We start from the raw sequence: 22,640 nt of genomic DNA on the forward strand, positions 1-22,640 counted from the left end.
TCTACACTATACTAGTCTGACAATTATATAATTTACAAAGTGATTCCCTCTATAATTTTCAAAACCACTTGGCATTATACATAGTTATTACAATATTATTTACTATATTCTCTAAAATGTACTTTACATTCCTGTGACTATTCTATAACCATGAATTTATACTTCTTAATCTCTTTATCTTTTTCCCCCAGCCCTCTAACTCCTTCCCATCTGGTAACCCTCAATGTGTTCTATGGATCTATAGGTCTGTTTCTGTTATGTTTATTTAATATTCCACATATCAGTGAAATCATATAGAATTTCTCTGTCTCTGTATGACTCATTTTAACTTACTATAACACACTCTAGGTCCATCTGTGCTGTCAAAAAAGGTAAGTTTTTTTTTTTGTTTTACAGCTGAGCGTTATTCCACTGTGTAAATGTACCATAATTTTTCTACCCATTCATATTGAGGGGCAATTGGGATGCTTCCAAATCTTGGTGATTATAAATAATTCTGCAATAAACATGTAAGTGCAGTTATTCTTTTGAATTAGTGTTTTGGGTTTCTTCAGATACTTTTCCAAATGTGGAATTGCTGGCTCATAAAGCAGTTCCATTTTTAACTTTTCGAAGAACCTCCGTACTGTTTTCCATGGCAGCTGCACCAATTTGCATTCCTAACAGTACATAAGGGTTCCCTTTTCTCAACATCCTCTCCAACACTTGTTTGTTGATTTACTAATCATAGACATTCTCAAAGGTGTGAGGTGATAGCTCATTGTGGTTTTAAATTCTATTACTTAGATAATTAGTGATGCTGTCTTTTCATATGTGTATTAATCTATATGTCCTCTTTGGAGAAGTGTTTATTCAAGTCCTTTGCCCATTTTTAATTGGATTGTTTGTTTGGTGTTAAAATGAATAAGTTCTTTTTAATTTTTGGATACTAACCCCTTATCAGATGTATCATGTGCAAATATGCCTCTTATTCAGTGGATTGTCTTTTTATTTTCTTGATTTCTTATTTTTCTTTTTCTATTTTTCTTCAAGTATAACTTGTGTCCATTTTCACCCCGACCATTCTCCTTCTGCCCCACCCACCCACACCTCCCACATTCAGTCCTACCCCCCTTTGGCTTTGTCCATGGGTCTTCATCTAGCTTGCTTGTAATTCCTTCTGGTGTGTTTTTATTTCTGAAATTGTATTTTTCACTTCTTCTTCTTGTTTATAGTTTCTATTTCTTTTTTCATACTGTTGTAGTTCTTACTCAGTTCCTTGTAGTTGTTTGAGAGTTCCTTAAGCATCCTTATAACCATTATTTTTAATTCTATATCTGATAGTTTGCTTACCTCTATTTCATTTCTCTTTTAGTGGGGAGTCTTCCATTCCTTTTGATTGCAGGTCCTTTTTTTGTCTCCCCATTTTAAGTGGTTCTCTTTGCTTCTTTCTGTGCTTCCTGATGTTCTGCTTTGTTTTCTGTCTTTTAGTGTGAACTTCTATGGTAGGAATTCCATGGGATTCAGTAGTGTAGTCTCTTTGATTTCCTTGTCTGGATGCTCTAGTATTGCCCTTTCTTTTGTTTGTGTGAGCTGTCTTGTACTTGGGTTTTTACCTGTTGGTGGTTCCTTTGTTGTTGGGTTCCCTCTTCCAGCAGTTATGTTGCTGTCCACAACTTCCAGCAAATCTTTTATGTGATGAGTGACTGTGGGAAGGCAAAATGAATTAAGACAGCAGGAGAGTATTCTATGGGGTGTAAAGTACCAACAAGTAGAAAACAGATAGAAGATCCTTTGGATGAGTACAGCATCAACCATGATATTTCACCCAGCTAGCTACTTTTTATAAAAGGTGAAAAAGAGATAAGACTTTTGTTAGAGGGGAGAAGGATTGTGAGCTTAACCCAGAAAACAGAGTGCTTTGTTTGAGGTTAGATGATGAGATACAGTGAGAATAAAGGATAGTAGGTGTAGTGTGTGAGAGAACAGAATTAACCACAACAGTAATAAAGCTCAAAAAGATAAGGATATGGGCTAAGACCATGGAGGGGTGCTGTGTAGTATTTGCAATTACATGGAACAATAATTATTTATAGTAATACTAGAACAACAATAATATGATAAGAAATATATGATCTGAACAACAAGAATAGAAAGTACACAACCAAGTGTAGTGTGTTATTGGAACATTAGTGAAGTGAAAGAAGGAAAATTAAAATACAATATGAAAGAGAAAACAAGGAAAACCAGTGAAACCATGCAACTAAACAAACAAAACAAAGAAAACTAAACAGAAAGAAGAGAAATAAAAAATACTCATAAAATAAAAGAGGTAAAAATAATAAAGAGGTAATACATATAAACAATAAAATGCAGGTTCTATAGTATAGCAAAGTGAAATTTGTCTCAGTTTCTCAGTTGTTGGGTTTAGCCTCGTGCTCCTTCTCTGGACCTTTCACAGCTCCAGGTCTTATTGTCTCACATTTGGGCAAAAAAAGGAGGGGATGGGGGGAAAGCCTCCTGATGACTTTAAACCCACCAAGTGAGTTCTGTTGGTTTTCCTGGAATCCTCAGGCTGAGGGTGGCTGGGCTTCGCTTTTCTCCTTTCCTGTGGCTTTGTAAGGATGCCAGCCAGGTCTGGGCTGCAATATTCACAGTTGCCCATCCTCCAGCCCAGGTCTTCTGTGTGCTGCCAGGCCCCCATTGATTATCTTGCACTGGAATGGTGTCTTTAATCCACCAGTGTGTTGCTCATGATTTACACTGATTACACTCACTCCCCACCTCCTCCCTCTTTGCTGACTTGGGTGCTGCTCACTCTCAAAGTCCCTTCAAGGAAGTTCTGCTCTCCCACTGACTTAAGTCTCCATGGGGACTGCTAAGTCCTTGAGCCCTGCTGCCCTCCTCTAAATGGTCCATGTGGTGTGCCTCATCCTTCCTCTTCACTAGCCAGTTGCTCAATAGTTCCTTAAACAGCAACTGAGAGCCTTTTTTGAGTAAAATCTTGTTTAAGCCCACTGTTCTTTCAGTTGCCTGGCTTTTCACACAGCCCAACTTTCTAACCAGACTGGAGACTATCCAGGTCAGGGTCCAATACAGCCCAACTCTTCTCCCTTCTCCAGGTGTCACCTGGCTCCCCAATTTCTTTGGTAATGTCCTAGCCAGTGACCACAGTCCCAGCAGGGGAACACTGCCTCTGTGAGTCTTCCACTGCATGTTTATTCCCCTCAGCAACTTCAAGCATCCTAGTCTCTCTTGGTGTGACTCTGCCTTCTCTGCTCTGGTAGAGGAAGGAGCTGCTAATCCAGCTCTCCTCCAAAGCTCCTGTGGCAGCAGCTGACCCTGATGCCAGGAGCCACTCCAGGGACCCTAGCAGCCTTGGGCCCTGAGCATGTCCCAGGGACCTTACCATCCCAATGCAATCTTCTTACCATCTGTTTTTCTAAATCCTCTACAAGTTTGGCCTCCAAACGTCATATAAGCTACGATTCCATTGGCTATTCACTCTGTTCCTCAGACGATCAGCTAGTTGCTCTAGCTGCGTGCAGGGGAAATTCTGATTTGTTTCTTAATCTGATTGTTTATCTTTTATTTTTTAGCAATATGTTATTTAACCTTCATGTGTTTGTGAGTTTTTTAGTTTTTATTTCTTTGTGATTCATTTATAGTTTCATACCATTATTATCAGAGAAGACTCTTGATATAATTTCAATTTTCTTAAAATTATTAGACTTGTTTTGCATGCTAATGTATGGTCTATCCTGGAAATTCTTCCATGTGCACTTGAAAAGAATGTATATTCTGCTGCTTTGGAATTAAATGCTTTGAAGACATCACTTAAATCCATCTGACCTAGTATGTCATTTAAAACCATTGTTTCTTTGTTGATTTTGTGTCTGGATGATTTATCCATTGATGTCAATGTGATGTAAGAATCCCCTACTATGAATGTATTATTGTTAATCTCTCCCTTTTTGCCCATTAAGATTTATCTTATTGTCGGGGAGCATTAACGCAACCCCCGTCTGCCATGGATGAAGAATAAGTCTACCAAGGCATGATCTGCTTGGGGAGGAGAGGTGGCCGATCTCTCAAAGGAGAAGGGCCCAGAGCCTTTCCCTCCATGGGCTTTTATTAGGTTCATTTGCACAGGAATACAGATAAAGCTCATAAATCATTGTCAGCCAGTAAGGGTTAAACAATACATGATTTACAGAGAACTTTGAGGGCTTATTCTGAGTTACAGCCAATTAGTTAGAGGGCTATAAAACTTTAGGAGTCAGACTCATCTCAGGTCTGGACCCTTATCTTTTCAGCTGAGGGTACAAATTAAGTAGGTTTTACAGGAATGTATGTATTTTTTCTTAGGCCTGATTCCCCAGGGAATCCGCCCCTCCCAGCACAGGACTGCACTGCCCTCCCTCTGTTATTGCTTCAGGCTTAAGTAAGGCAAGGGAAGTAAGGCAGCCAAGAGATTAGGAGACTTCTTGCAGACAAAATGAGGACTCAGGCTATTTCAAAGCCAAGGGGCGAGGGTCCATCACCCCCTTTTTCCACAGCCCCCCAAGTCCTTCCCTGAAAGCTTATCCCTGGTGACTAGAGCCTGTCTTAGGTTGATCCTCCTTTGAGGATTCTTACCCGTCATTGGCTAACTGGTCAAGCTCAGGGCCAAGCAGGGTGAGGTGGACAGAGGTGGCACACCTGCCAGGGAGATAAGCTTTGTCTCCTTCGTGGCTGATGGTCCCAACTCTGACTTAGACTTAACCAAAGCGGGGTGACAGGCTCTGAAACCAGGCAGGTCGGTTCCCAACAGCTTATATATTTAGGTGCTTCTATGTTGGGTGAGTGAATGTTTACAAGGGTTACATCCTTTTGTTTGACTGCTCCTTTAACTTTATAGTATCCTTCTTTCTCTCTTACAATAGCCTTTGTTTTAAAGTGCTTTTTGTCTGATATTAGCATTGCTATTCCAGCTTTTTCTTTTTCTGGTGAAATATTGTTTTTTAAGTTTTTAAAAATTTTATTGTTATTCAATTACAGTTCTATGCCTTTCCTCCCCATCCCTCCACCCCACCCCACCTGAACCCACCTCCCTCCACCACCTCCACCCTCCGCCCCGATTTTGTCCATGTGTCCTTTATAATAGTTCCTGCAATCCCCTCTTCCCACTGTCCCCACCCCACTCTCCCCTGGCCACTGCTAGACTGTTCCCAAACTCAATATCTCTGGTTGTATTTTGTTTGCTTTTTTCTTCTATTGATTATGTTCCAGATAAGGATGAGATCATATGGATTTGTCCCTCACTGCCTCGCTTATTTCACTTAGCATAATGATCTCCAGTTCCATCCATGCTGTTGCAAAGGGTATAAGCTCCTTCTTTCTCTCTGCTGCGTAGAATTCCATTGTTTACATGTACCATAGTTTTTGGATACACTCGTTTGCTGATGGGCACTTAGGTTGCTTCCAGTACTTGGCTGTTGTAAATTGTGCTGCTATGAACATTGGGGTGCACAGGTTCTTTTGGATGGGTATTTCAGGGTTCTTAGGGTATAATCCCAGCAGTGGAATTGCTGGGTCAAAGGGCAGTTCCATTTTTAGTTTTCTGAGGAAATTCCATATTGTTTTCCACAGTGGCCTTACCAGTCTGCATTCCCACCAACAGTGCACTAGGGTTCCCTTTTCTCTGCATCCTCTCCAACATTTGTCTCTTGATTTGTTTATGTTGGCCACTCTGACTGGTGTGAGATGGTACCTCATTGTGGTTTTAATTTGCATCTCTCTGATGGCTAGTGATGCTGCGCATCTTTTCATATGTCTCTGGGCCCTCTGTATGTCTTCCTTGGAGAAGTGTCTGTTCAAGTCCTTGGCCCATTTTTAAATTCAGTTGTTTGTCTTCCTGGAGTGCAGTCATGTGAGTTCTTTGTATATTTTGGAGATCAGGCCCTTGTCTGAGGTATCATTGGCAAATATGTTTTCCCATACTGTTGGTTCTCTTTGTAATTTGGTGCTGTTTTCTTTAGCCATGCAGAAGCTTTTTATTTTGATGAGGTCCCATTTGTTTATTCTTTCCTTTATGTCCCTTGCTTTAGGGGACATGTCTGTGAGGATGTTGCTGCGTGGAATGTCTGAGATCTTCCTGCCAATGTTTTCCTCCAGGACTTTTATGGTGTTATGACTTATATTTAAGTCTTTTATCCATGTTGAGTTTATTTTTGTGTATGGCGTAAGTTGGTGACCGAGTTTCTTTTTTTTGCATGTAGCTGTCCAGATCTCCCAACACCATCTGTTGAAGAGGCTGTTTTTGCTCCATTTCATGCTCCTGCCTACTTTGTCAAATATTAATTGACCGTAAACACTTGAGTTTATTTATGGGCTCTCTGTTCTGTTGCATTGGCCTATGTGCCTGTTTTTATGCCAGTACCAGGCTGTGTTGATTACAGTGGACTTGTAATACAGTTTGATATCTGGTATTGTGATCCTTTCTGCTTTGTTCTTCTTTCTCAAAATTGCTGCAGCTATTTGGGGTCGTTTATGGTTCCACATAAATTTCTGAAATGTTTGTTCTATATCTGTGAAATATCTCATGGGTACTCTAATAGGGATTGCATTGAATCTATAAATTGCTTTGGGGAGTATGGCCATTTTGATGTTAATTCTTCCAATCCATGAGCATGGTACATGCTTCCATTTGTTTGTGTCTTCCTTAATTTCTTTCTTCAATGTTGTGTAGTTTTCTGAGTACAAGTCTTTTACCTCGTTGGTTAGGTTTATTCCTAGGTACTTTATTTTTCTTGTTGCTATATCAAATGGGATTTTTTTCCTGATTTCTATTTCTGCAGTTTCGTTGTTGGTGTACAGGAATATCTTTGCTTCCTGAGTATTGACTTTGTATCCAGCTGTTTTGCCAAATTTATTTATTAGTTCAAGTAGTTTTTTGGTGAAGTATATAGGATTTTCCATGTACAGTATCATGTCATCTGCAAACAGTGACAGTTTCATTTCCTCCTTTCCAATTTGGATGCCTTTTATTGCTTTTTCTTGTCTGATTGCTGTGGCTAGGACTTCCAATACTATGTTGAATAGGAGTGGTGAGAGAGGGCATCCTTGGCTTGTTCCTGATCTTAGTGGGAAAGCTCTAAGTTTTTGTCCATTGAGTATGATGTTGGCTGTAAGTCACTCATATATAGCCTTTATTATGTGGAGGAATGCTCCCTCTATTCCCACTTTGCTAAGTGTTTTTATCAGAAATGGGTGATGTATCTTATCAAATGCTTTTTCGGCATCAATTGATATGATCGTGTGATTTTTGCCTTTGCTGTTGTTGATGTGATGTATTACGTTTATTGATTTGCGAATATTGTACCATCCTTGCATCCCTCAGGTGAATCCCACTTGGTCATGGTGTATGGTCTTTTTATGTATTGCTGGGTGCGGTTTGCCAATATTTTGTTGAGAATTTTAGCGTCTATGTTCATCAGTGATATTGGCCTGAAGTATTCTTTCTTCGTTGTTTCTTTATCTGGTTTTGGGATTAGGATGATGCTGGCTTCATAAAAAGACTTTGGGAGTACTCCATCAGTTTGGAGTTTTTCGAATAGTCTGTGAAGGATAGGGGTTAGCTCTTCCTTAAATGCTTTGTAGAATTCTCCTGTGAAACCATCTAGTCCAGGGCTTTTGTGTGTTGTGACTTTTTTGATGACTGCTTCAATTTCTTGGTGTTATTGGTCTGTTCAGGTTTTCTGCTTCTTCTTCATTGAGTTTTGCAAGATTATATTTTTCTAGAAATGTGTCCATTTCACTTAGGTTTTCAAATACCTTGGCATACAGTTCTTCGTTGTAATTTCTTACAATCCTTTGTATTTCTGTGGTATTAGTTGTAATCCCTCCTTTCATTTCTAATTGTGTTTATTTGGATCCTCTCTCTTTTTTTCTTGATAAGCCTACTTAAAGGCTTGTCGATTTTGTTTATCTTTTCAAAGAACCAGCTCCTGGATTAATTGATCCTTAGAATTGTGCTTTTAGTCTCTATGTCATTTAATTCTGCTCTGATCTTGGTTATTTCCTTCCTTCTGCTTGCTCTCAGCTGTCTTTGTTGTTCTTCTTCCAGTTCTTGTAGTTGTAGGGTTTGGTTGTTTGTTTGAAATGTTTCTATCTTTTTAAGGTAGGTCTGTATTGCTATGAACTTCCCTCTCAGGACTGCCTTTGCTGTGTCCCATAGGTTTTGGGTTGTTGTGAGTTCATTTTCATTTGTTTCCAGAAAGTTTTTGATTTCTTCCCTAATCTCGTTCTTGACCCATTCATTGTTTAATAGCATGCTATTCAGCCTCCATGATTTTTAGTATTTTGGTTTATTTCCTTTGGGGTTGGTTCCTAGTTTCAGTCCCTTGTAGTCAGAGAAAATGCTTGATATGATTTCAATTTTCTTGAATTTGTTGAGGCTTGCCGTGTGTCCTATCATGTGGTCTATCTTTGAGAAAGTTCCATGTACACTTGAAAAGAATGTGTATTTTGCTTCTTTGGGATGAAAAGCTCTCTATATATATATCAGTTAAGTCCATTTCCTCTAGGGTATTGTTAAGTGACACAATATCCTTGTGGATATTTTGTTTGGAAGACCTGTCCATTTTTGATAGTGGGGTGTTAAAGTCCCCCACTATAATTGTGTTGCTGTCAATATCTTTCTTGAAGTCCTCCAAGATTTTCTCTATGTATTTCTGTGCTCCTGTGATGGTTGCATATATATTTACAATGTTTATGTCTTCTTGGTGGATTCTTCCTTTGAGTATTATGAAGTGACCTTCCGGGTCTCTCTTTATACCCCTTCTTTGGAAGTCTGTTTTGTCTGATATGAGTATTGCTACCCCTGCTTTTTTTTTCCTGTCCGTTTGCTTGGAAAATTTGTTTCCAGCCCTTCACTTTCAGTCTGTGTAAGTCTTTTGTCCTGAGATGGGTCTCTTGTAGGCAGCATATGTGTGGGTCATGTTTTCTTATCCATTCAGCTATTCTATGTCTTTTGATTGGAGCATTTAATCCATTTACGTTTAAAGTTATTATGGATAGGTAGTTATTCATTGCCATTTTTTCATACCTGTGTTCCTCTCTCTTTCTCTTTTCCTTCCTTTCCTTAAACCAGTCCCTTTAGCATCTCTTGCAGAGCTGGGTTGGTGGATGTGTATTCTTTTAGACTTCTTTTGTCTGGGAAACTCTTTATTTGGCCTTCTATCTTGATTGAGAGCCTTGCTGTGTAAAGTAGTCCTCGTTGCAGGCCTCTGGTTCTCAGTACTTGGAATATTTTTTGCCATTCTCTTCTGGCTTGGAGCGTTTCCATTGCGAAGTCAGTTGCTAACCTTATTGGGGCTCCCTTGTACATTACTTCCTTTTTCTCCCTTGCTGCCTTTAAGATCCTCTCTTTGTCTTGGAATTTTGCCATTTTATTTATGATGTGTCTTTCAGTGGGCCTCTTTGGGTTCCTCTTGCTTGGGATTCTCTGTGTTTCCTGGATTTGGGTGTCTTTTTCTCTCCTCAGATTAGGGTAATTTTCCATCATTACTTTTTCAAACAGGTTTTCTATCCCTTGCTCTTCTTCTTCTCCTTCTGGTAGTCCTATTATATGAATAATGTTACATTTCATGTTGTCCTGCATTTCCCTTAATCCCCCTTCATTCTTTCTGAGCCTCTTTTCCTTTTCTTGCTTTTTCTGGGTGTTTTTTTCTACTCTGTCCTCCAGCTCGCTGATCTGATCCTCTGCTTCATCATTCTGCTTTTCATTCCTTCTACTGTGTTCTTCAATTCAGAAATTGTTCTCTTCATTTCCTCTTGGCCCTTGTTGATAGTTTCTATTTCTTTTTCATGTTGATATACTTTGCATTGAGTTCATTGTAGTTTCCCTGTAGTTTCTGGTAGTTGTCTTTGAGCTCAGAGAGCTCAGTGAGCCTCCTGATAACCATTGCTTTGAACTCAGTATCTGATAGTTGACTTGCCTCTTTTTCAGTTAGCATTCTTTCTGAGGCCTCCTCCTTTCCTTTCATTTAGGGATTGTTTCTTTGTCTTCCCATTGTTTGTGAGACTCTTCTTGTTATCCTCTGCTTCTTAAATTGATCTATTCTGACTCCCTGGGTTTGTGCTATGAACTTCTATGGTAGAATGCCAATGGGATTCAGTGGTTGTGTCTCCTTAATCTCCTGTGTTCATTGGTCTTGAGCTGACGTTTATGGGTGTAACACGGTCTAACTCTGGTCTTTTCAGCACTCCAGGTTTTGTTGTCTCACCGTCAGATCTTTCAATGTCCTCTATCTTTGGTCTCTGATCTTCATATATGCTGGAATACTGTTGGCTGTTCGCTCTGGTCCTCAGATCAGCTAGGCATTTCACTGACGTTGAGGGGAAGTAGACTCTGCTCCCACCTATCTTGCCGCCATCTTGAACACAATATTCCAGCTTTTTTAAACTTCCATTTGCATCACATATCTTTTTCCACCCCTTTACTTTTGAGTCTGTTTGTATTTTTATTCTGAGGTAAGTCTCTTGTATACAGCATATGTATGAGTCTTTTTTCCTTACCGAGTCAATATCCCTATGTCTTTTGATTGTAGCATTTAAGCCACTTACATTTAAAGCAATTATTGATAGTTACATATTATTGCCATTATAGTCTTTATAACTATTTATATATTTTAAATTTTTCTTAAAGAACACCCTTTAACATTTTTTTAAAAATCTAGTTCATTCACAATACTTCTTTCACTTTCTTCTTGTCTAGGAAGCTCTTTATTTTGCCATCAAATTTAAATAGGAGTCTTGCAAATTAATGTAGTCTTGGTTGTAGGTTTTCTCTTTTCTATTTTTTCTGGCCTGAAATGTTTTTGTTGAGAAATCAGCCTACAATGTTATGGGAGCTCTCTTGTACATCACTAACTGCCTTTTTCTTTTAAGAAAAAGCCCCCATTGCTGCTTTTAAGATTCTCTCTTTGTCTTTAATCTTACCCAGTTAAACTATGATGTGTATTAGTTTTCTTCCCTTCACTGCTAGTTCCCTGTACATTTTCTTTTATTTCACTTTTCATAGCCTTCACTTTTTCCTCTATATTGTGACCATACTCAGTCATTTCTGTCAGCATTGTGATTACCAGAGTTTTGAACTCTGCATCTGATAGCTTGGCTATCTCTTCTTTGCTTAGTTGTATTTTTTCTGGAGCTTTCATTTAGGCCTTTTTTTTTTTTTTTATCTCAGTGCACCTGTTATTTAGTAAGGGGTGGAGCCTTAGGTATTCGCCAGGGCAGGGCAACCTCCATTGCTGCATTGTGGCACTGTTAGTGGGGGAGGATACAAGAGGGAACAGTTCTGTTTGCTCAGCTCTCGGCCAATTCTCAGTCACTTCCTCCACTACCCACAAGCAAATTGGGCCCTTTTGGTGCTGATTCCCAGGTGGGTGGTCTCTTGTGAGGCTGGGAGTTTCTCCTGCTGCCACAATCCCCACAGGTTTTTTTCAGTCAGAGTTTTTGAGGCTTTATTTCCTTGCACTGGGACCCTGGATTCTGTAGTCTATCTCATTCCCCAGTTGTTCCTCCTGGTTTATCTGCATGCAATTGTTGGACTGCCCGCTCAGCTAGCTTCTGCCTCACCTGGTCCACAAGCTGCTGCCTCACCCATCCCAGTCCTCCAGCTACCACCTTGTCACCAGTCATCCCCACCCCAGCTGCCCATTTCCGCCCCTCCTACCAGTCTGGATGAATGTTTCTTCTTTAACTCCTTGGTTGTTAGACTACCATACAGTTAGATTTTTCTGGCAGTTCTGGTTATTTGTTTTAAATTTTTTTGTTGTCTTTCTTTGGGTTGTGCAAGGGGTCACAATGTATCTACCTACACCTCCATCATGGCTGGAAGTCTCTCAATTTTAAAATTTTTTTCTTCCTCTAATTGGTGTTTTCTGCTACCTTGTATTCCAAATCACTGATTTGTTCCTCTGCTTCATCCAACCTACTGTTTATCATTTCTAGTGTATTATTCACTTCAGATATTATATTATTTATTTCTGACTGTGTTTTTCATAGTTTCTCAGTCCTTTTTCATTCTGTTGAAGTTCTCACTAAGTTCCTTCAGCATCCTTATAACCACTTTTTTGAACTAACTCTGGTAAGTTGCTGCCCTCCACTTTATGTAGCTTTTTTCCTGGAGATTTCTTTTTTCTTTCATTTGGGACATGTTTCTTTGTCTCCCTAGTTTAACTTTCTCTTTGTGTTTGTTTCTACTTATTAAGTAGATCTGCTCTGTCATCTAGTGTTGGTAAGATGGACTTACGTTGTAGGTGTCCTGTGGGTTCCATTGGCACAGTATCCTTGACCATCTGATCTGGGTGCTCTAGGAATGCTCCTTGTGTTTATGTAAGCCATCCTGTTATAATTGAGTCTTGATTGCTATTGGCCCATTTGTGTGTGGGGAGAAGAACCTCAAGATGGCTGGATTCTAAGATCAATCCCAACCCTGGTATACGAGCTGTTGAGCATATACTGATCTTATTTTGCCTCAGCAGAGTCTTGTACCTGCCATGATCTCCCTTTAGATATGCCACTTGTCAAGCTAACTGGATTCTGCCCTGATGTCTGAAGCTGGACATTGGGCATGTTTGTTTTGGGGCCTCTTGAGAGAGACTCTGATGCATGCCAATATTAGATACTGCCTGTGACTGGCTATGGGCAAATTTTTGGAGCTACAAAGTGACCCACATTTTGTGGCTGCCTCTGCTGGGCCTTGGTATGCATAGAAATGACAAAGCTGCACACCAACTCCAGTTTCCATTGGCACTGAACCCAGGAGTTAGTCAGGAAAAGTCCCAAAGCACTCTGAAATTCACATCCGCCTGCCTCTGCCTGTTAGACTCAGTCACTGAATGAGCCCCTGGTGGTATTTGAGTTGAATGATAGATTCTCAATGAGTCATAATGCAATCATTGCATGGGTGATTAGGGTTCACTCATTTGCTACTGTTTCAAACTCAGTGTCAGGGCCGGATCTGAGGCCACTCAGCAAATGTCACAATGTATACAAAATCTAGGGCTCCCCCACCCCCACCACATGCCTTCAATCCTTTGTACTTGTTTGGGATTTGGGGAAGTTGTCAGGGTGCAGTCAGCAGACTCACCCTGAGTCTGGCTCAAAAAGCATATTTGGCTATATGAAGGGAAGGCTCTGTACCAGTCAGGTGTGGGAGGAAAAAAATGGCCCCAGTCTTTGGGCTACACAACTCAGTCTCTCCAGATTCTTCTGAGAGCTATAGCTCAGCAGGGTGAACCCCCCAGGAGACAGAAAGATGGAGCTGCCAGGAGCCCAGAGGGTAGGGCTAGAAGATCTTTCATTCAGGGGAGACATAACCAGTCATGTTCATGGAAAAGAGAGTTGAATGGATGCTGCTGCAAAGCTTCACAAGTCAGTCACTGAAACCTGCTGAGAATGGAAAGACCTGCTCACTCCAGAACAGCTAACTCCTCAGCAGGACACAAACTCTGTAGGGAGGAGCAACATGGAGTTCAGAGGGCAATACTCTTATACTCCTCCAGGGTGATGCCATAAGGAGGGGAGTGTTCCAACCAAGAAAGATTGCATCTGTGGTATGGGGGAGGGACCCAGCACAGGGATCCAGGCAGCTGTTCCTTTAGCTCTCTTCCCAGAGCCACAATCCCTAATCTCTTCTCACATGATTTTAGTTTACTCCATCTTCTCTCTGCCAGAGGCCAGAGTGAATGGCTGTGAACAAGCTTTATTGCACTGGCCTTTTAATAAAGCTCCTGTGTCTCTGCCTGATGGACAGAATCCCCACTTCTTTTCATAGCCAGATGTTATGTGGGCACCTTTCCTTAACTATGGTTCTCTAGGCTGGGGAGCCAGGCAAGAAGTTAAGATCCTCACACTTCTCAGGAAAAACCTGAGAAGCTAAGATATCCCATGAGAATATCAGTCACTGCCCATGGGAGAGGTGCCAGTCCTTTTTGTGTCTCTGCCCTTCCTACCTGTCTCTATGTGGCTTGTTCTGAATATCCTTGGTTATAAGATTTCTGTTCAGTTAGTCTTCAGATATTTTTTCAGTTTGATTGTTCTATATTTTAATTTTAATTCTAGTTTGATCATGTGAGAGGGTAAGAATACCTTCCACCTATTCCACTGCCATCTTCTATGGTGGCAGTCCCATTCTAATTTTTAAGAAACATCCATACTGTTTTCCATCATGGCTGCACCTGTCTGGATTCTCACCAACAGTATGTGAAGCTTCCCTTTTCTCCACATCCTAACCAAAATGTCATTTGTGAATTTATTGATAATAATCATTCTGATATTTATAAGGTAGTATTTTATTGTGGTTTTATTTTCCATTACTCAAATGATTAGTGATGTTAAGCATCTGTTCATACATCTATTGGTCATCTATATGTCCTCTTTGAGAAGTGTCTACTGAGGTCCTCTGTCAATTTTTTAAGTGGATTGTTTGAGTAATTTTTGTTATTGAGTTGTATGAGTATTTTATAAATTTTGGACATTAACCCTTTATCAGATGTATCATTGGCAAATATCTTCTCCCATTTAGTAGGGTTTTTTTCCCCCATTTTAACCATTTATTTTGTTTGTTTTTTGACTTTTTTCTCCTTTTTTATTTTTGGCTTAATCCCTCCACCCTGTTACCTGGCCCTCTGAGTCTGTCACTATTTTGCTTGTTTGTTCATTAGACTGCACATATGAGTGAAATCACATGGGACTTGTCTTTGTCTGGTTTGTTCACTTAGCATAATGCTCTCCAGGTCCATCCATGTTGTTGCAAATGGTAAGATTTCCTTTCTTTTTAATGTCCAAGTAGTATTCCATTGTATAAATGTACCATGGCTTTTTTTAAATCCATTCATCTATTGATGAGGATTTTGGCTGCTTTTCATTTTGTTTGTTTTCTTGGCTGCACAAAAACTTTAAGTTTGATATAGTCTCATTTGTTTATTTATTTTCTTTTCTCCATGCCCAAGGAGGTATTATTATAAGAAAAAAATAGTACTAAAACAAGTGTCAGAGATTCTACTGCCTATGTTTTAATATAGGAGTTTTATGTTTGCAAGTCTTACATTTAAGTCTTTAATCCATTTTGAATTTATTAGGTGGTCTAGTTTCATTTTTTTCAAGTATCTAAAGTATGTCCAATTTTCTCAACACCATTTATTAAAGAGACTATCTTTATTCTATTGTATAGTTTTGCCTTTTTTGTCACATATAAAATGACTGTATAGGTGTGGGTTTATTTCTGGGCTCTTTATTCTCTTCCATGTATTTATGTGTGTGTTTTTATGACAGTATCATGCTCTTTTGATTTCTATAATCTTGAAGTATAGTTTAATATCAGCATAATGATACTTCCAACTTTGCTCTTCTTTGTCAAGGTTTCCGAGGCTATTTATGGTCTTTCATTGTTGCACTTATATTTTTGGATTGTTTTTTTCTAGTTTTGTGTAATATTCCATTTGTATTTTTAGAGTACTGAATATAATCATTATTCACCCATCAAACTGAATACTATATGCTTTTTAAAATTATGTGTTAAAAGAATATTTAGTAAATTATTGAAATGCTCATAAACCAATAGGCAAAAAAATTATAACAAAATTGTAGATGTTGATATGGGAAAACATGTATATATTTGTGTACTTTTATATTTGCATAGGAAAAGAAAAACACTGAAAAAATCACAAGAATATCTTGTTGATTACTTTTAGATTATGTTATTTGGAATGATATTGGTTATTTTCTTTGTACTATTTTATTCTTCTAAATTTTATTCTCAATGAGACTGGTAATTCTATAATCATTAAAAAAGCACTTAATAAATAAAATTCTTTAGACCTTATTAAACATCATTATTATTTATCCATCAAAGACTCTATCTTATTTTGCACATCAAATAATGTGCTATGATTACTACTCTATAACTCCACAATATATAAAGTGCTAGTGACTGTTATTGCTTCATTCAACCACTGAGAAAACAGATGCACAGTGTCCCAGTTTTCTATCTAATTTTGAGTACATAAAAAAGAGATACATAAATAAACATGATGCTTGTGCCCCTGATATTATTCACGTCATTCTGGCTCATTCTCACAGTGTGCTTCTTTTTTTTTTTACTGGTCTCTCCGCAGTCTTTTTTCGTGGACCACAATAGTCGAGCTACCACTTTCATTGACCCTCGAATCCCTCTTCAGAGTGGTCGTATTCCCAATCATCTGACCCACCGACAGCACCTGCAGAGGCTCCGAAGTTACAGTGCTGGAGAGGTAACACCATCCATTTCCCCTACCCACAGTTCACAGATCCACAGGAGGCTCTGCTTATTCTTATGGAGTGAGAACTATTTCTTAGTGGCTGAGATCTAGGGTTTCCTGTTCTTCAGGGAGCTGAACCATATCCCATACTTCTCTGTAAAATAAATGATGACTAGAAGACACTCATTTAACTTTCTAGACCCATCTTCAGATTGTCTTACTTCTGCCTTCTATTTTTGTCCTACACAATCACCTCTACTGAAAATTTCCCAGTTTAAAGGAAGCATAAAAGGCAATGCAATGAGATTCTTACCCTTATGGCTGTAATGGTGCTTCATGAAATACTGGTCACATGTGTATTCTTAATAGATGATGGAACTGCTATGCAGCATATGCCTGGCTTTAAACTTATGCTTCTTCATAGATCTTGGAGAAGACTTTTATAATGTATACTTGGACTAAAAACTGAGGAAATCAACTAGGCACCAAGAGTACTCTTTTCCCATCCTACGACATACTGTTCTACTTTATATCTTGTTTTATTACTTGTGGTTACCTGCTACTGAACCATGAAAGGCTGCCATATTTCTTAGCTCAAATTCATTGCTTTTCTGAAATAGTGTGTCTATATCCCATACTCTTTTTTGTCCATTCTCAAACCAAAACTCAAAACATAGTTTTATTCTACTTTCAATCAGTTCCTGAAAATATGAGTAAATCCTTTTTTATTTCCTAATATTTCCCAAGTATCTCTAGCATCTTTTTTTAAAAACCACCAGGATCTTAAGAGATGAAGGTACTGAGGACCATTTCCCATAAAACAGCTTTTAAAGTTGAATTATTACTGAGGTAAAAAATGGGAAAAAAAAGAGTGGTTTAGTAAGAAAAGAAGTATGCATTTGTCCCCCTCAGATAGTCATTCTAGGGAGGATCACAGTATGCCTAGGAGAAATGGGGAAAGTTAAAATTTACCTAAAAGCCTCCAGATAGCAGACATAAGTCTCAAAGTAAGGGTCCATTGTAGGTGTATCAGCACTTGTTTTAAACAACATGTAATATACAAAAAATTCTTTACTGCACTTCAGGTGAATTATCTATGTACTCTGAGAGACACAAGTATTTCCAAGCAAGGGTACTTGTGTTTTAATGCCAGTGTGATAAAATGATTTTTTATGGGGTCTTCTTAGGTATTATTGTTTTAGGACAATATTGAAAGTATGTTAACTCTTTCTGCATATACATAAAATGTGTATGTGACCAAGTTGAAGAGGAGTATTACACATCTGCATGTGTTATGTGGGTGTCAAGACCCTCTTGATACCAGACACTCAGTAGGAAACAAGTTCTACAGGCTACAAAGTGCAATTTTCCAACTTCCCAGCTTAATATATAGAGCCTCCTTGTCTAATTGCACTTTTATAACACCTTAGAAAGTGCTTTCCCTGGCTGGTGTGGTTCAATGGACTGAGTGCTGACCTGTGAACCAAAAAGGTCACTGGTTCCATTCCCAGTCATGGCACATGCCTGGGTTACAGGCCAGGTCCCCACTTTGCGGCATGAGAGAGGAAACATCTTTCGTACCAATGTTTCTCTCCTCTCTTTCTCCCTCCCTTCCCCTCAAATAAATAAATAGAATCTTAAAAAAAAGAAAGTACTATACATGTTGCCTTGAGATGATACTGTACACGTTCAAAATCCTGCACCAGCTTGAAATATGTAATTTTATTTTATTTATTAATTTCCAGATAATTCTTATTTATTTATTTTGATTGGTCTTTTTATTTTTATTATATTTTATTGATTATGCTGTTACAATGGTCCCAATTTTTCCACCTTTGTCACCCTTCCACCCAGCTCCCCCACTCCCTCAGACAATTACCACCCATTGTTCATGTCCACAGGTCTGCATATAAGTTCTTTGGCTATTCCATTTCCTATACTATATTTTGTATCCACATGACTATTCTGTAACTACCTATTTGTACTTCTTAATCCCCTCACCTCTTCACCCATTCACTCTCACCCTGCTGCCATCTGGAAACCATCAAAATGCTCTCCATAACCATGATTCTGTCTCTGTTCTTTTTTTTTTTTTTTTTTTTGCTTGGTTTGGTTTTTAAGTTTATTTGTTAGGTTCATTTGTTGATAGATATTGCCATTTTATTATTCATATTTTGATCTTCTTCTTTTTCTTAAATAAGTCCCTTTAACATTTTATATAATAATGGTTTGCTGATGATGAACTCCTTTGTTTTTTTCTTGTCTGGGAAGCTCTTTTTCTGACATTTAACTTTAAGTGATATCTTTGCTGGGTCAAGCAATCTTGGCTATAGATCCCTGCCTCTTATGACTTTGAATATTTCTTGCCATTCTATTTTGCTTTTGATGAATCAGCTGACAGTCTTATGGGAACTCTCCTATAGGTAACCAAGTACTTTATCTCATGCTGTTTTTAAGATTCTCTTTATCTCTAACCTTGGGCATTGTCATTATGATGTGTCTTAGAGTGTGCCTCTTTGCATATATCTTGTTTGTATATTCTGTGCTCCCTGGACTTGCATGTCTAGATTCTCCATAAATTAGGGAAGTTTTCGTTCATTATATTTTTAAAATAGATTTCCAATCTCTTGCTGCTTCTCTTCTACTTCTGACACCTTCTGAAGTGAATGTTGCAATGTTTGAATTTGTCCCAGAAGCTGCATATACTATCCCCATTTATTGGGGGGTGAGGTTCTTTTCTCTTCTTGTTGATCTGATTGGTTGTTTAGTTTTCCATATGTTACAAACTTTTTATTAGATGCTCAGCTTTATCCATTCTACTGTTATGTCCCTGTGAATTGTTCTTTATTTCAGTTAGTATATCTTTAGTTTTATTTTTAATTTTAATTTGGTATTGTTATTCAATTACAGTTGTGTGCCTTTTCTCCCCATCACTCCACCCCATCCCAGCTGAAACCCCTCGCTCCCCCACCTCCACCCTCCACCTTGATTTTGTCCATGTGTCCTTTATAGTAGTTCCTGTAATCCCCTCTCCTCACTGTCCCCTCCCCACTACCCCCTGCCCATTGTTAGATTGTTCTTAACTTCAATGTCTCTGGTTATATTTTCTTTCCTTTTTTCTTCTATTTATTATGTTCCAGTTAAAGGTGAGATCATATGGTATTTGTCCCTCACTGCCTGGCTTATTTCACTTAGCATAATGCTCTCCAGTTCCATTCATGCTGTAGCAAAAAGTATAAGCTCCTTCTTTCTCTCTGCTGAGTAGAATTCCATTGTGTAAATATACCATAGTTTTTGGATCCACTCATTTCCTGATGGGCATTTAGGTTGCTTCCAGTACTTAGCAATTGTAAATTGTGCTGCTATGAACATTGGGGTGCATAGGTTCTTAAGGAATGGGGTTTCAGGGTTCTTAGGGTATAATCCCAGCAGCGGAATTGCTGGGTCAAAGGGCAGTTCCATTTTTAGTTTTCTGAGGAAATTCCATACTGTTTTCCACACTGGCCTCACCAGTCTGCATTCCCACCAACAGTGCACTAGGGTTCCCTTTTCTCTGCATCCTCTCCAACATTTGTTTGTGGATTTGTTTATGTTGGCCACTCTGACAGGTGTGAGATGGTACCTCATTGTGGTTTTCATTTGCATCTCTCTGATGGCTAGTGATGCTGAGCATCTTTTCCTATGTCTCTGGGCCCTCTGTATGTCTTTCTTGGAGAAGTGTCTGTTCAAGTCCTTGGCCCATTTTTTAATTCGGTTGTTTGCCTTCCTGGAGTGCAGTCGTGTGAGTTCTTTATATATTTTGGAGATCAGGCCCTTGTCTGAGGTATCATTGGCAAATATGTTTTCCATACTGTTGGATCTCTATGTATTTTAGTGCTGTTTTCTTTAGCCATGCAGAAGCTTTTTATTTTGATGAGGTCCCATTTGTTTATTCTTTCCTTTATGTCCCTTGCTTTAGGGGACATGTCTGTGAGGATGTTGCTGCGTGGAATGTCTGAGATTTTCCTGCCTATTTTCTCCACTAGGACTTTATAGTGTCACAACTTATACATAATTCTTTTATCCATTTGATTTTATTTTGGGATATTATGTAATTTGTGGTCCAGTATCATTTTTTGGTATGTGGCTTTCCAGATCTCCAAACACCATTTATTGAAGAGGTTTTTTTACTCCATATTCTGCTTCTGCTCCTTTTTCAAACATGAATTGACCACAGAGGCATAGGTTTATTTCTGGGCTCTCTATTCTGTCCCATTGATCTATGTGTCTGTTCTTATGCCAGACTGTTTTGATTACAGTGGCCTTCTAATATACTTTGATATCAGGTATTGTGATTCCCCTGACTTTGCTCTTCTTTCTCAAAATTGCTGTGACTATTCGGGGTCATTTATGGTTCCATATACATTTCTGAAGTATTTGTTCTCTATCTGTGAAATATGTTATTGGTATTTTAATAGGAATTGCAGTGAATGTATAAATCACTTTGGGTACTATGGCCATTTTGATGATGTTAATTCTTCTAATCCATGAGCATGGTACATGCTTCCACTTGTTTGTGTCTTCCTTAATTTCTTTCTTCAGGGTTGTGTAGTTTCCTGAGTACAGTCTTTTACCTCTTTAGTTAGGTTTATTCCTAGATACTTTGTTGTTCTTGTTGCTATATCAAATGGGATTTTTTTCCTGATTTCTGTTTCTGACATTTCCTTGTTGGTGTACAAAAATGCCTCAATTTCTGAATATTGACTTTGTATCCAGCTGTTTTGCCAAATTCACTTATTAGGTCAAATAGTTTTTTGATGGAGTCTATAGAGTTTTCTAAGTACACTGTCATGTCATCTGTAAACAATGACAATTTTGCTGTCTTCTTTCCATTTTTGATGCATTTTATTTCTTATTCTTTTGTGATTTTTGTGGCTAGGACTTCCAATATTACGTTGAATAGAAGTGGTGAAAGCAGACATCCTTGTCTTCTTCCTGATCTTATTGGGAAAGATTTAGTTTTTGCCCATTGAGTATGAGTTGCCTGTAGGTTTTTCATTTATGGCCTTTATTATGCTGAGGTGTGCTCCCTCTACTCCCATTTTGCTGTTTTTTTTTTAATCATAAATGGGTTCTTTACTTTATCAAATGCTTTTTACAAATGTATTGATATGATCATGTGATATGTCTTCCCTGTTTTATGTGACATATTACTTTTATTGATTGGCAAATATTGTACCATTCTTGCATCCCTGGGATGAATCCCACTTGATTATTGTATATGATCTTTCTAATGTGTTGCTGGATGCATTATGCCTATATTTTGTTGAGGATTTTAGCATGTATGTTCATCAGCGATACTGGCCTGTAGTTTTCTTTCTTTGTTGTGTCTTTATCTGGCTTTTAGAATAGGATGATGCTGGCCTCATGAAAGAAGCTTTGGAGCCTTCCCTCATCTTGGATTTTTTTGAGTCATCTGTGAGGGGTAGGGGTTTGCTCTTCCATAAATGTTTTGTAAAATTCTCCTGTGAAAATATATTTTCCAGAGCTTTCGTGTGACAGGAATTTTTTCATTCCTGCTTTGATTTCACAATCTGTTATCAGCCTGTTTAGGCTTTCTGCATGTTCTTCATCCGGTTTGGAAAGATTATATTTTCCTAAAAATTTTTCCATTTCACCCAGGATTTCAAATTTCTTGGCATATGCTTTTTTGTTATAATTTCTTACAATGAATTTCTTACTTTTTATTTCTGTGGTATCAGTTATAATTTCTCCTCTTTCATTTCTGATTTTATTTACTTGTGGTTGTCTATGTTTGTCTCTCTTGTTCTTGATGAGTCGAGTGAATAGATATTGATTTTTGTTATCATTTCAAAGAACCAGCTTCTGAATATATTCATCCTTGGATTGTTCCTTTAGTTCCTATGTCATTTAATTCTGCCCTAATCTAGGTTACTTCCTTTCTTCTCCTTGCTCTGGGCTTTCTTTGTTGTTGTACCTCCAGTTCCTGTAGGTATAGGGTTAGGTTGTTTATTTGAAATATTTCTATCTTTTTTAGGTAGGCCTGTACTGCTATGAAATTCCCTCTCAGGACTGCCTTTGCTGTGTCCCATAAGTTTTGGACTGTTGCGAGTTCACTTTCATTTGTTTCCAGAAACTCTTTGATTTCTTCCTTCATTTCATTCTTAACCCACTCATTGTTTAATAGCATGCTATTCAATCTCCATGAATTTTAGCGTTTCTGAGTTTTTTCCTTTAGGTTTATAATTAGTTTCAGGTCCTTGTGGCCAGAGAAAATGCTTGATATGATTTGAATTTTCTTTAATTTGTTGGTGCTTGTTTTGTATCCTATCATGTGATCTGTCTTTGAAACTGATTCCTGTGCATTTGAAA

At 38.4% G+C, this 22,640-nt stretch overlaps 1 protein-coding gene across 1 annotated transcript in view; it reads left to right on the forward strand.

Annotated features, from left to right (window-relative positions):
* The window catches only part of HECW1 (HECT, C2 and WW domain containing E3 ubiquitin protein ligase 1), an 803,434-nt gene that overhangs the window by 593,089 nt on the left and 187,705 nt on the right, over positions 1-22,640 (forward strand). Inside the window, exon 15 of the mRNA XM_045193075.2 lies at positions 16,146-16,280. Within this exon, the coding sequence (XP_045049010.1) occupies positions 16,146-16,280 (135 nt within the window). The remainder of the gene's footprint in view (positions 1-16,145; positions 16,281-22,640) is intronic.

This window comes from Desmodus rotundus, chromosome 6 (assembly GCF_022682495.2).
Source record: "Desmodus rotundus isolate HL8 chromosome 6, HLdesRot8A.1, whole genome shotgun sequence".
Lineage (NCBI taxonomy): Eukaryota > Metazoa > Chordata > Mammalia > Chiroptera > Phyllostomidae > Desmodus > Desmodus rotundus.